The sequence below is a fragment of the Pogoniulus pusillus genome, chromosome 10 (genome assembly GCF_015220805.1).
Source record: "Pogoniulus pusillus isolate bPogPus1 chromosome 10, bPogPus1.pri, whole genome shotgun sequence".
NCBI classification, from domain to species: domain Eukaryota; kingdom Metazoa; phylum Chordata; class Aves; order Piciformes; family Lybiidae; genus Pogoniulus; species Pogoniulus pusillus.
In genome coordinates, this window is record NC_087273.1 from 31809304 (window position 1) to 31822702 (window position 13399).

At 40.0% G+C, this 13399-nt stretch overlaps 1 protein-coding gene across 2 annotated transcripts in view; it reads right to left on the reverse strand.

Moving 5' to 3' along the window:
* Window positions 1-750: 750 nt before the first annotated feature.
* ZNF407 (zinc finger protein 407) overlaps window positions 751-13399 on the reverse strand; it is a 393020-nt gene continuing 380371 nt past the window's right edge. The window contains exon 9 of one of the 2 annotated variants that reach the window (XM_064150138.1): window positions 751-3429. In XM_064150138.1, coding sequence (XP_064006208.1) covers window positions 2093-3429 — 1337 coding nt within the window. In that variant the 3' untranslated portion in view covers window positions 751-2092. Of the gene's footprint in view, window positions 3430-9914; window positions 10231-13399 lie in introns of those variants that run through there. The other variant, XM_064150148.1, reaches the window with a different exon arrangement.

Below are 13399 nucleotides of genomic sequence, written 5' to 3' on the forward strand. Positions count from 1 at the left end.
GTCAACACCCTGTACTGCAGCAGAAAGGTTAGCCATACAGGACTAAGCACAGCACAGAATTAGCATCCAAGCTGCAAGACCACAGGGCTACAGTTAACAGGAGAAATGATCAAGAAGAAATATTTCCAGTGAAAAACATTCCGTTTTTTGAACATCTGTGAGAGTCTTGCAGAGGGCCATCATTTTGTAAAGGTCACCTTTTTTCCTGATAACAAACGGGAGTTGATCCTGTCACTGTTTGCTGAAGACAGTATTTAAGAGGAAGTGAACAGCCTGTCACTTTTAAGAAAGATGAGCAAGTCAAACTCGGCTAATTATGAATCTCGACGTCTAACTTGAAATTTACTTTTTTTGGGAGGTTTGACAAAGACACAACCTTAATTCCTGGAAAATAACAAAATCTAAAAGCTAATAATAAAAAGAGATGAAAAGACAGCAGGATCTTGCAGCCCCAGAATGAGGCACCTTTTCTCAGCAGCTCTATCAGGAAATACATTTTTAAACAGTTGCCTCTGGAAGGAACTATTGTTTTACCTCACCCCAACTTTCTTGCAGTTGATAATTTTAAGATATTAAACATGATAGGAAACCCAGTTATCTCTAGAGTCAGCATGGCTTATACCCTAAACACTTACACAATTATATTAAGCATGCATGAGGCACACTTCAGAAATTAGATTCTTTTATCTTTATCTATCTAGTGAGCTAGAGAAAGGAAAAGAGAAAATGCACAGACATAACCAGATAGCATTTGTTTGCTCCTGCTGAATGCCAGTTCTGTTTATTGCTTAATATTAAAAATCACGACGCTTCATTTTAATGCTAACACTTTATTTGAAAGACAAAAAAAAAAAGAAAAGAGAGAGAAATAAAAATCCCCAAACCTTGCCAGTTTATATTTTACACTTTTTTTTTTCCTTTTCTTGTCTCTTTTTTTTTTTCCTCCCCCAAAGAAACAAAAGCAGTTGTATCATGAAACAAATATTTTCAACACAAACTTGGCATTGACCAATTGCAGTATATCCACAAGTAAATAAGTGACATCCTGGACTACACAAGAAATACAAGGTCACCTTTTTGTCTTTTGTTTGTTTTTTTTTCTACTTGTTAATGTCAATGTCAGAAGTTTCTTTAAAATAAACCCATAACATTTCAGAAGTCACTCACAAAATTAACTGCAAAAAGGTATTTATACGAAGCACTATTTATAAGGGAAGCGAAACACTGACAGTGACAATATTTTTTTCCTCCCCCAAAAAAAGCATGTTTCTTATGTAGGACTCTCATCTAAAATTAAATGGAAGTTACAGGCATCAAATTCTTCTTCCTGAATCTGTATAATCAAGGATTTTTTTGAAGTGTAGTTTTTGGGTTGGGGGTTGTTTATTTTGTGAGCTCTTTAGAGAAAGTCCTACATGATACCACAAAAGACTGAGCTACTGCGAAATATTTGACTTTAGATGCAAAAAAAAACCAAACCCCAAACACTTACTTTTGAGGACATATTTTTAGCCAGGGATGTTTTAAAATAAGATTCTAGAAAGCAAATTGTCACCTGTTCCTCTTTGAAATGAAGGAGGGCACCAATTAGAGCACACAAGCTTACCTGTTCACTTTTTTATTGTGGGCTTTGGATTTTTTGCTTATTTATCTGTTCCTGAAATTGCAATTATTTTATTCCTGCAATTACATTAGACAAAAATCACAGAAGGCAGGGCATTACCCTGAGATTGAAGAAAAGAACCAACAACCCCCACATTTAAAAAGAAACACCCAACAAGAAACGAAGCAGTGAACAGAACAATACCTATTGGAGGAGGGAGGGGACGTCAGCTTTTTACCCTCTTTTATACCCTAATATTCTTGGTTTAGAGTGATTCTTAGAGCTATCGTAACAAGATTGTACTATCCATTTCAGTGAACTCCTCCTCAGAGCTGACCCTCAACTCCCACACAGTGTGTACCTGACCAGGAGGTTGTTGTGTTGAGAAGGTTTTACAGAAAACATTCCAGGAAGAGCGTGCCTCCGTGGATCTGGTAATTTCCAGCTTTGCCCTGCATCAAGCCTAGGAGATTAAGTTCTTTATGCTTCTTATCCTTCGTTATCCTCTCTCTGGCCTTGAATTACTTGTGAGCCATCATAAATGACAATGCTTGTTAACTGCTCTCCTGCTCTATCAGAGGATATTGGTTCTGCTTTTATCGCAGCACCAGCCTGCAAAATCTCTTGAGACCCAGCTGTCTCTATCACAGCATGAGAGTACATGCTAGGTTCTTCCTGCATGTCTGGTGGCAATTCTGTGACAATGTAGTGGGTTGCACCTTCAGAGAAGTCACCGTCAGAGCCCTGAACCATGGCTTGTGCTATTTCTTCTGTGACAATAATCTGCGATATCTCCCCGTTCGACTCAACTAAATCCATGTGCTCGCTCTGAACGCTGAGCGCGTGGCTACCACCTTCCTGCATAATTATCTGAGAGCCTTCTCTAGCTACCATATGCACAGTCCCTTCTTCATTTACGATGACCTGAGTGACACCTTCTTTCATCAGCTGGTCGGCTGCAGCCGTATCACACACGGCAAACTGTAACACTCCTTGGACCATTTTCTTGAGAGCAGCCTGAGCTCTCTCCTGAGATGCAATTATAGCCGATGGGTGCACGACCTGCGTCACTACTTCCATAGGTTCGGCGTCTTCCTGAGCCTCTTGAACTTCATGAAACATTTGTATTTCTTGTCCCTCTGCATCACTGGGATCGCTGGGCGGCTCCGGGTTTGGCATTTGCAGGAAATCTTTGCGACTAGACCTGCTTCTCTCAAGGAGTCCAGATTTGTTCTCCACTTCACCCAGCTCTGTTACAGCACAAAGCAGGGCATCTAACGCTGAGGAGGAGTCCGGAGGATGGACCGTAGCTTCGGACGCTTCTAGAACCTCTTGCTGCATTATCTGCTGCAGTACAGTACTACTGGAGTCAGGAACTGCATCTATCTGAACGGCCTCCTCCGTATCGGTTCCTGTTCCTTCAACCACTACCACCTGCGTTGCGCCATCTGCTAACTGCTCTGTAAGGATCTGCCCTGGAACCATACTACTCACATGTGAGCTGTTTTGATTGGTGGCTATGACTTGCCCATCTTCTGTAATATGGACCACCCTGGCCATCTGACCAGCCATTGCTAGAGTCTGAAGGGTAGCCGCTGCTGTTTCTTCCACAGAGGCGTCAATTGCAAAGTCACCGTCATAGCCTTGAATAATGATAACTTGCTGGACTTCTTCAGGTGACTGTGGCTGTCTTCTGCTGCCCTGAAAGACCTTCTCTTTAATGGGAGAAACCTCTCCCAGTGATGCTGCAGTAAAAGGACTTGTAGTTTCCACAAAGGTTGCTCCTTGTCCCTTCAGTCGGCACTCATAGGACTTGGACACGATGCCTACGAGACAAAATACACCGTTAACAAGGTATCATGGCAAATACCAGTTCATTACTTTAGCAAGCTGTAGCACAAAAGGAGAAGAATTCCTTGACAATTTTTGGATTTCCCTGGCAGAAAACACAGACAAAATAATCAAGTGAACAAAAACAATTTGCATGCTTTCCAAATAACATATTTACAGGTTGAAATAATTGCTGAGTTTAACAATTCTGCAGCCTACTAACAATTTAAATGCGTTCTTAAAAATATGCTGTCTTGAAAAACCCAAATAAATACAGTATAGGATTAAAAGCCTTTAACACTTCTGTTCTAGAAGATCCTACTGGTGACACTTAAGTACTTCGGTAGTGAATTTTAGGGTTGTATATTGCATTAAACATATCTCTGTGTGGAAAACTGGCTGATCTTCTTAATACCCTGCTTTTGTTGGTGAGTTAATTGCCATGCTGTCATTTTGATGCCTTTGTCTTCCTCTTCACTTCCCACCTTCTCCAGCACACCCGACTGACTCAGTCACTAGCCTAGTCACCTGTAGAAAACACTCAGGAGTTTTCTTACCCTAAGCAGGATATTCTCTAAAATATAATCTAGAGAAATCTCAATTACGCTTTTTAAGTACTTCTACATGAAATCAATTCACAGATTAAAATCCCTGTAACCTCCACATTCTGACTGCTTGCTCTGCCACTCACTCTGGTTTTGGGTCACTGAAGGTTTCCTTCTCAGTTCTCATCACTAACAATAAAGTTTCAGCAAATCAGGTGGTGCTCACAGCTGTGAAAGCCAAGCTCTCAATCCTTAATGCATGGACTCAGGCTTTTGGGAAGGCATAACTGAGAGCACCCTGTGACAAGCTCCATATTGTCCATGGCAGAACAGCTCTAGTATTCGCTGTCTTCCCATGGCAGTGTCATCCTGAAGGCTCCCTGCAGCCCCTGCAGGTGCTGGGAGCACTGCACACAGAGAGAAGAGTGGGTCCTGGACACTTGGAGCAAGGTGACTGTCTAGTGCTAGATGTGCCTTAGGAAAACTGATTGCGTCCATGCTGCTCCACACCCATGGTCTAGCTTAAATTCACCTACACAAACTAAATTCACTTAGGAATAACAGGTGTAGCATCTTACCACTAATACACACAGATAAGCCACTGCTTGTTTGAGATGAAGCAAGCAATGGTGTATTGTCTGAGTTAAAAGAAGCAAGGAAAAAAATGACTCTTACAGTCAAATTTCAGACTAACATTGTGCTGTCATAGAACTGTTTAGGTCAATAAAGACCATCACAGAAATGATCATCAAATCCAACTGTTAACCTAAGCACCATATGTAGGCATCTTTTAAATACCTCCAGAGACGGTGACTCAAGCACTTCTCTGGGCAGCCTGTTCCATGCTTGACAACTCTTTTGGTGAAGAAATTTTTCCTAATGCCCAATCTAAACCAACTCTGCAAGACACTTTCAGTGAGCAACATGCTCCATTGAACTCAAAAGACCAAGAAGTTGGCCTTTTCACCCAAAGCATAGAGCTGTCAGGCCCTGACCTCACAGAGAACTAAACTGGGCTCTAAAAACCAGAGATCCTTTGTTTGAAGGTAAGTTCACACTTAGAAACTTTGTTACTTTGAGAATGAGTAGTTGGCTTCTTGCAGCCTCTAGTAACTTGTTATGCTACGGTGCATATCAAGTTAATATTCACAGGTAACACCAAGGCTTCAAAAACCTGAGCTTTTGTTAGCATGTGTCTGTCTGTCTGTCTAGCCTTCTCTTGTTAAAAAGCTTCTGACGGAAAACTGTATTGTGGATCACAGGAAGCAATTTTTATTAAGCTGAAAGGTTGCAAATGAGCTTCACAAGTCTAAACTAATGTCATACAACTTTCTCCTGTGCAGGCTATCTTTGGAAATGAAAATTAACAATTTAAACCAACAGAGTGTTTCCAAGTGACGCTGCGTGATAAATCTGGCACATGCAACTGAAGTACATTTTGTCAGGCACAGGTAAGAAGGAAGCTTACTGTGGTACAACTGGTTCATATCCCTAACTTTTCTGTGCTCTCTGTAGGCACTGACATTCACAAGACCCCCCAATGAGCAGAAAAATAGGAAGGGAAAATCAACATAAAATGACAATTATCTTAGCTCCTCCACGTTTTATAATAGAGCAGAAGTAATTAATTCTCTCAGGAATTTTGCTTTGTTGACATGATAAAAGAGAAGGCTGGCAGTGATGTGGCACAAAAAAATCAAAATAACTCTACAAATCATGCATTTTCCACTGGATTTCAAAATCAAAATAGCTCCATGATCATAATTTTCACAGGCACACAGCAAAATCATGACATCTTTCCCCTAAGATCACGATAATTTATGTATGGGGCAGAGCATCGCTATGCTGAGGAGAAGCTCCAGTCTGAGGAAGGGAAAAGAAAAAGGAAAATCATTCTGTTTTCATCTCCTCAAATAAATGCTGTAGCTGTGAATCTATGCAACTCCAGTCTTTACTGTGCAATTGAATGGGAAGTCTCCTGGGTGACGAGCTACCCGGCGAATCCCTTGCAGCGCTGATAATTATGCCATTCTGACTGCTTACTTAATCTATTTGAATCCAGAGGTGAGTTAAGCCACTTCCTGACCATTAAAGTAAACTACATGGGTAAATACTGCTGTCACTAAGGGGTGTGATGAAGCTTAACTACACCAACATCTTAACCTCAGCTCAGTGCAACCCCAGCTATTCCATCACAGTTCATAAATGCGATTGCAGGTCCATCTTTTGATTCAGCAATTTAATAACTTCGAGTGCTGTCAGTACTGCTTTGAAAAATGGCTCCTATAAAATGTAACAGCCTCAATCAGATTGTAAAAGATTCACCCACTGAAGATTCTTCCATTTCAACTATAATGAATTAATGTTGAGCTGTGTAGAAGTTCAAGTGTCATTTAAACTAATGTGAATCTACTGTAACTTTAAATTTTAACTGGGCTACGACCAAGAATTTGCTGGGAACATCAACTCCAATTTTAGTGATTTTTCATGGTAAATACAAATTTGCAGATTTTACTGGTTCTCTTTTGTTGCAACAGCGAAAAGCCAAGAAAGGAAGATATTTAGAAAACATATTTTGAGGCTTAGCTGCTATTGCAGCTTTGGAACAGCACATTTCTATAGCAGAGCACTGCTACCCAACACAACACTCGTAGGGATTTTTCTGCATTTAAGGAACACGTCGCATTATTGGACTGTATGTAGCAACAAATCACACTGTCCTACCGAATCCAGCCTGCCTCTTGCGCCCCCCCCCTTTAAAAAAGGGGCAAAGAGAAGGGTAAGTGTTGGCTGACATGGCAAACATAGGCTGCAATACAAGCCTGCATTAATATTGGGAAACGCGGACTTGTTGCTGATTGCACGTCATTGCCGGTTTTAAAGACACACAAATAGGCATTAAAATGACAAAATATAATGGTATGAGAACTCATATTTGGACAATTTGTAAAGAGGTGTTTCATATCTAGGGGTGCAATGATCACAGAATTGGTTTCCTTCCAAGAAGTCTATCATTTCAGCAGAGCCATTATTTATCAGTTGGAGTCCTGAGCGACTGTTAGTTTTTCATGTGAAAAGGTCAGGATTTTTTTAAGACGTTAAATCCACATTCGCAGGTTATGTTAATTCTCAGAGACCACAAAGTCCTGGAATAGGGCTAAAAGAAATGCTTTGATGTCTAATGTGCTTCTGGGAAACCACAAACAGAGCTTGGTACCTTTCCCCCTCTGTTTCACCCAATACCTGCCTTTCTTTTGTGTGTCTGTGTAACTGTCATCATTTGTTCCCCCGCAGAATAAATACCTTATTCTTTTGTTAAGCTTACATTTAATTAAAATGTACAGGATTTGTGCAGTAAACCCGAATGAAACAAATAAAACAAGGGCCCCCTCTCTTGAAGGCATACGTTGTGAATGAAAAATGTCATTACAGACTAAAAAATTTTGCAGTAAACAGGGCCTACAGAGAGAAGTTTCCCCTGTAATGACATCCATAAAATACACAAATGGCACTTTTAGTACCATCCTGAATATGGCATTTTCTGTGCTCTACACACAATCTAAATGGTTTGATCATAGAGCATAATACTCCATTGGGTTTATAGAACAATCAATGTTCCATAAAATGATGTATTTATCCAATAGTAGGCTCAGCAGTTACTGGTGTATGACATTGTAGGACACTGGCTTTGTACTGTTCAGCAGCACACATGCTGGCTGTAAAACTTATCTAACACTACTTCAACAACTTCATCTCATCTGTGTCAAGTAATTTGTTGAAGCCTCAGCTTGGTTTAAAAAAACTTGTAATAAAAATTCATAGAATTTTCAGGAGAATGAAAGCTGATGACAATAGAAAGGTCACATTGTGGCATCACTTGCGGGGTCGGGGGTCAGCCGCAGTTCTAAAAGAGAAAGTAGATTTCATGCATCGTGTAGCAGATAAAGATGGCATTAAGGAGACTTGTCTCAGAAAGAAATGCGTAATGTGTTAGGAAAGTCTGGGCTAATATTATATGTAAAGCACCACTTTGCTCTCAGCCAGCAGCCTCTTTAGAATTCTAACCCTTCCCCAAAAGTTGTAGCAAGCGGTTGTGCACGGTGAGGCTGGGCTGAGGACATCCTTCACGAGGAGCACCTTTAGAACAAAGCTGTAAGTCATAAATGAAATAATCTATTACAGCTACGGAAATGATCTGCATTTACACAGCAAGCTTGAACCAGCTATTTTCCCTCTTCCTCAAAAAGTTCCAGGAGGCCTGATTTATAGCCCCTTATTCAGCAACACTTAATTTTTCATACTTTGGTGATTAGGAATGTTACTTATCGACACGTGGGAAAACCTGGTGTCCATTAAAATTCAATGAATATTAAATAATGCAAAGAAACTTCTTTTCCTTCAAATAAACACAACCTTCAAGGAATTAAAAAGAGACAAAAACTTCAATTTAGATTGGACATCACCCAAACGAGCAATTGCTTGATGTCTGCACAAGGCAGTACAATATTTTGAACGATACAGAGAGTCCACCACTCACATTCATAAAGGAATAATTTAGGTCTTGATCAAGCTCCAAGATTCTGCTCTTTCTCCTTCCTTTTTTCTTTTTTTTTTCTTCTTCTTTTTCTTTTTGTTTTATTATTGTTTTTATAAGGATCTCTAATTAATTAAGTGCAGTTTAAGAACTGTGGCATAATGTTGTATCTGTGGGATTTCCTCAGTTTTTGGAGGTCATAACAAGCCACATTTTTCAAGTCTGTGTTACTTAACCACAGTCAGAACGATTCTTTGTCATTTGTAAGGTTTTTATGTGCAAGCAGTGCCTGGGCCAGCATTTTCTAAAAACAGCTAGTCAAGCTACTAAATGAGAGGTTGTGAAGGCTCATTTGTGTCTTCTGCTGAAGGAAAGAAAATAGGATGGGTCAAAACAAGAAGTGAAATAAATCAGCAACCCAAAATGGCTCTGTCAGAATTATTATGTCCACAAAGGCAGCAAATATTTGTAAAGCAGTACAAATAAGTATACCTATAGGGCACTGAACCAGCTCCCTAAGAGACATAAAAAACCCTACTATTGACACAAAGTACATAAATCTAAAGAGATACCAATGCAGCAAGGGTTTTTTTTCCCTGTATAAACAAAATTACACAACAAAACCAATTCCCAAATGATGTTCATAGTGCATTTTATACTTAAAAAAACAGTGATGCCATGTTTCAGTGCTGAAGCTCAAAATATCCTTGGCTTCCAGATTTGTCCTTAACCACTCAATCATGTTTAGAAACTTCAAGGTCTTGTAAGAATGGTTTGAGCAAAGGATGGAGTTTTAACCTTTCAGGTATCTTGAACAAAGCCACAAATGTCCTTTTAGCTTCCTTAAAATATAAAATGGGGGGGGGTGGTATTTTTTCTGTATTTTCTGCCAAAAAACAGACTGTTTTCTGTATTTTCTGTCAAAAAACAGATTCAAATTTGGTGGTTATTATTTTCACCTCCCACACCTTAGAGGACTCCGACAACAGCAACAAAAAGAACCAAAATTAAAGTCAACCAGCAAAACAAATACCTGAGCCTTTCAGTTAGGGTGCTTAGGCAGTTTGTTTGGTTCAGTTTAGTTTCCCTCCAGTGTTCAATTAACCTTTGGGAAAAGGCCTTCTCTGTGAAAAAATTCAGTTTCTCTTTTCCTGTACTCAAGGTCAAAAATGAACACTATAGAACCCAGTGGTACAGAAGCTCTGCAAATAAAAAATATACATACTGAAACTCTCACTGATCATGGCAAACATCTACAGTGTCAATGTGCAGATTTTACTGCTGCCCAGCCAGCACCCACCACTGCACAGTAACTGATTTTCTTGTAGACCACTTTTCCTCTTTACTTGCTTGCCACCATGCAGGCTTGTCTTCTCAGCACCTATGTGCAAAGCAAAAACCTCCCTGTGGCACACGTAGCAATTACCTACATGACCAAGTGACATTAGGAATGTATTTGGGCTATTTTAGTTTGTTCTTCCAGTGCAGTTTAGCAGCTGGAGATGAGGATAGCCAGCCTGGACATCGCCTAGCAGTCCAGCTTCAAAGGTTTCTCTGGCACTCAGTTTGGGAACGACTGACACTGATGTGACACGATGCACTTCTTCTGTTTTATCCCCTGCAGCGCAACTGGAAAGTGCATTTTTAGCACTTCTAAATGAGAATCCCAATATCAAGAGGTACCAGTCGTGCTTGGTCAAATCAGAGATTTCTGCTTCCTAGGAAGACAGAACACATAAGTTAATACATAAAATAGCGTGAACACTAATAGAAGAAAATCAGGGGGAAAAACCAACCCACAGGCTCTGCTCATAAGGAAAATGATCTGGATTTCTGAAATAGGTCTAGCCCCAGATAGTAACTGTTCTGTCAAAAAAAAAAACCAACCCAACAACCAAAACCCCCTTCTGTCATTATTATCTCAGCAAGAGTTTTTGTTTTTCAAGAATATATACATTTAGATCTTGGTCTTATAAACATTTATTTACCAGGAGTACTGCTTACTGCCATAGTTAGCCTCAATAGTCTCAAAGGGACTAAACATGGTAGCTTGCATTATGCATTGTGTTTGCATAATCAGGCCCTTGGGATTAACAATTCTGAAAGTGGCTAGCCTGCCCTAATGTCTGTTGTACATCCATGCAATGAAGAGAACAGACACTTGTAAGGGATACCTAAAATAAAGCATCCTGTTATTAAACGATCAAGCAGAAATTACATTCTTCTGTATAGCTATCACATGCAGGTATTGTGATTCCCTGTATTTATTTCTTCTGATTTATGCACCCATTCAGTAAAAAGGAGCACCTGTTCTTTGCTCGAGGGCACGTCTCAACCCATTTGAAAAGCACAGCAGATTTTAGGGGAAAATGCTCGGGAGTAACAAGAAATAGTGAAGTTTCCTTAGTTCTTTTTGCTAGTTAAAAAATAAGAAACTACCACTTCCAATGTGATAGTCATATCTGTTTTTCATTTATAAATTCAACTGTGTTACAGTGAATATCCATCTATTTCCAGAGTAAATTATGGGAAATAACCATTTGTCTTCATTGTAGACACTTCTGTATGTATAGCAGAAAGCAAACCTCTATTCAATAACTGCACAGAGGCACCATTAAAATCAAATTTACAGTAAACAGAACCTGCAGCTGGGGTAAAACACTAACTGTTAGTATTTTAATTATCAGCAAAGCTTTCGGAGGTCTAACATCTGCTCATAGCCAAATGACAGCAGCTGCCTTGCGTACGCTCAGACCGATGCGAATTTCTCCTATAAATAATAAAGCGAATCGTATGTTGTGTGCTCATTGTGCCTATATTCCTATTGAGCTGTTTTGAAGCATAGAAGGTATTCTTCTTTCTCGTGGTGAATCCGTAAAGGGCTGACCTCTTCAAAAGAATGAGAGGTGAAGACAGCAAAAATTCTTGAGTCTATAAATTGAAAATGTTTAGAGACAGTACTGGAGGTCACCCTCTGCCGAGACACTGCTGGTAACAAAACATCAGCGATAAGTTCTGATCCTTGTGCACTACAGTAACTTCAAGGACAGGACTTCTCAGCGTGCAAGGTGTCAGGAGTCTATAGGGTGACTATTACAAAGCTAATGCTTGTGTAATAAGTAAGCAATTAATGTACTGTCTTATCAGAACAGAAATTTGTTCTATTTCAATATACAAATCGTGAGATGAAATCAGTGCACTCTCTTTTGCTGACTTTGAAATAAGCCCTGTTTGTATGAACACGAGTAATAAACTGTCAGGAAGAAGGAGATATGCTGGGCTGCTTTTGATGAAAAGGGTGAGCTTTGTAACTTAATTTTGCAGCTTTTTATCTGGACACTACATACCGTTGGTATTTCCCCTTTTGCCTCTCACCTGCTTGGGAATGTAGGGAAGAAAACTGGAGGAGTGACATGCATCTGGTCAAAGGGTAGAGGCAGGGTAGAGGCTGGTATACTGAGAGAAAGAGAGCACTGCAACTGGCTTTAGAAGGAAACAAGGGAAAGGGGTTTTATGGCTTTAACTTATACAGGTTTTCAGTGGAGAGGGATCTATTTCATTGTTTTTACAGCGTCAAATGTAACACCGGTGGCTAGTAGTATTAATATATTATTGCAGTAGCTCTACAGCTGGAAAGGAGAACTATGATCACTTAGTCTGAATGCTCTAGGTCACACCAACCTGGGTTTTGGAATAAATAAACCAATTAGACACCTTAGCCTTACAAGTGCAACCACAACACAGGATCAGCGACCGGTACAGCTGTCCTCAAACTGGTACATGGCAACAGATGAAGCTAAATCAATGATGCAGTTCCCATGCTTCTGACATGAGATTTCCCATCTCAAAATTCAGTCTCAGTGTGAGAGATCAAACATCTTAGGAAAAGGAGGAAATAGAGCTGGTAATAGGTGGTCCAGTTACAACTCTGAGGCCTTTCCTGACACTGGCCCCTCACAGCTCCTGAGGAACTGACAGCATCAAGGCTTATCATGCCCAAAATGACAACAGTCAGAAAAGATGCTGATTTTTCAGCTGAGAATGTCACAGGTTTAGCAGTAATGCAAGCACTGCTTAGGAAGTGTGAAGCGGGGGCACATGATGGTTCTGGGAGGTAGGATGGAAGTAGAGGCTGGAAGGATGGGTAACTCTTTTATATCACTTTCAAGGGTCGAGTTTGTGACAAAGTTTTCTCTTCGTGATTCACCTTTGGTGAAGAGTAGAAGCAGCATGTTTCCAGCATATCTTCAAAGGGAGAGTAGTTCATGTAATTGACCACTCTACTGACAGAAATGTATTTTCATTGCAACTGATAGAGTAGTACTTAAAGGAGCTGGCTTCTGATTCCAGTGTTATCTAGGTGCAGACTAGAACCTTTTAACGCTGGAAGCAGAAGACTGCATGGGTAGTGCAAAGGGAATGGTTTCACTGCAGCTCTAAGTACTCATAAGTTCCTTAACACAAGTTGCTTTCAGTTGGCTGCAAAATTGTTCTTTCAAGATGTGAGTAAATTCCGTACTACTCTCTCGACAAAACTACCTCAGTTGTTGGTTAGTGGAGGTTGACATCAGGAGCTTTTAGATAGCATAAAAGAGTTAATATTAAATTGGAAGGAAGTGTTAACATCATCATGAAGGAAAACAGGATGTAACATAAGTAAATATAACAATAACAATGCAAGATTCAACTTGAGCTGCTGCATACCAGCACTTGTGGAGAAAGTAAATACGCAGAAATGCCATTCAGTGAGAGACAAGTGCCTTGAGAACTGTAATGCTGAAGAAATGTAAAGAATGACAGTGCTCATCAAGTTACGTGTGAGCTTATGAAAATACAAAACATGAACAGAAAACAGGCCAAAGCAATCTTTAATTGCACACCCAAAGG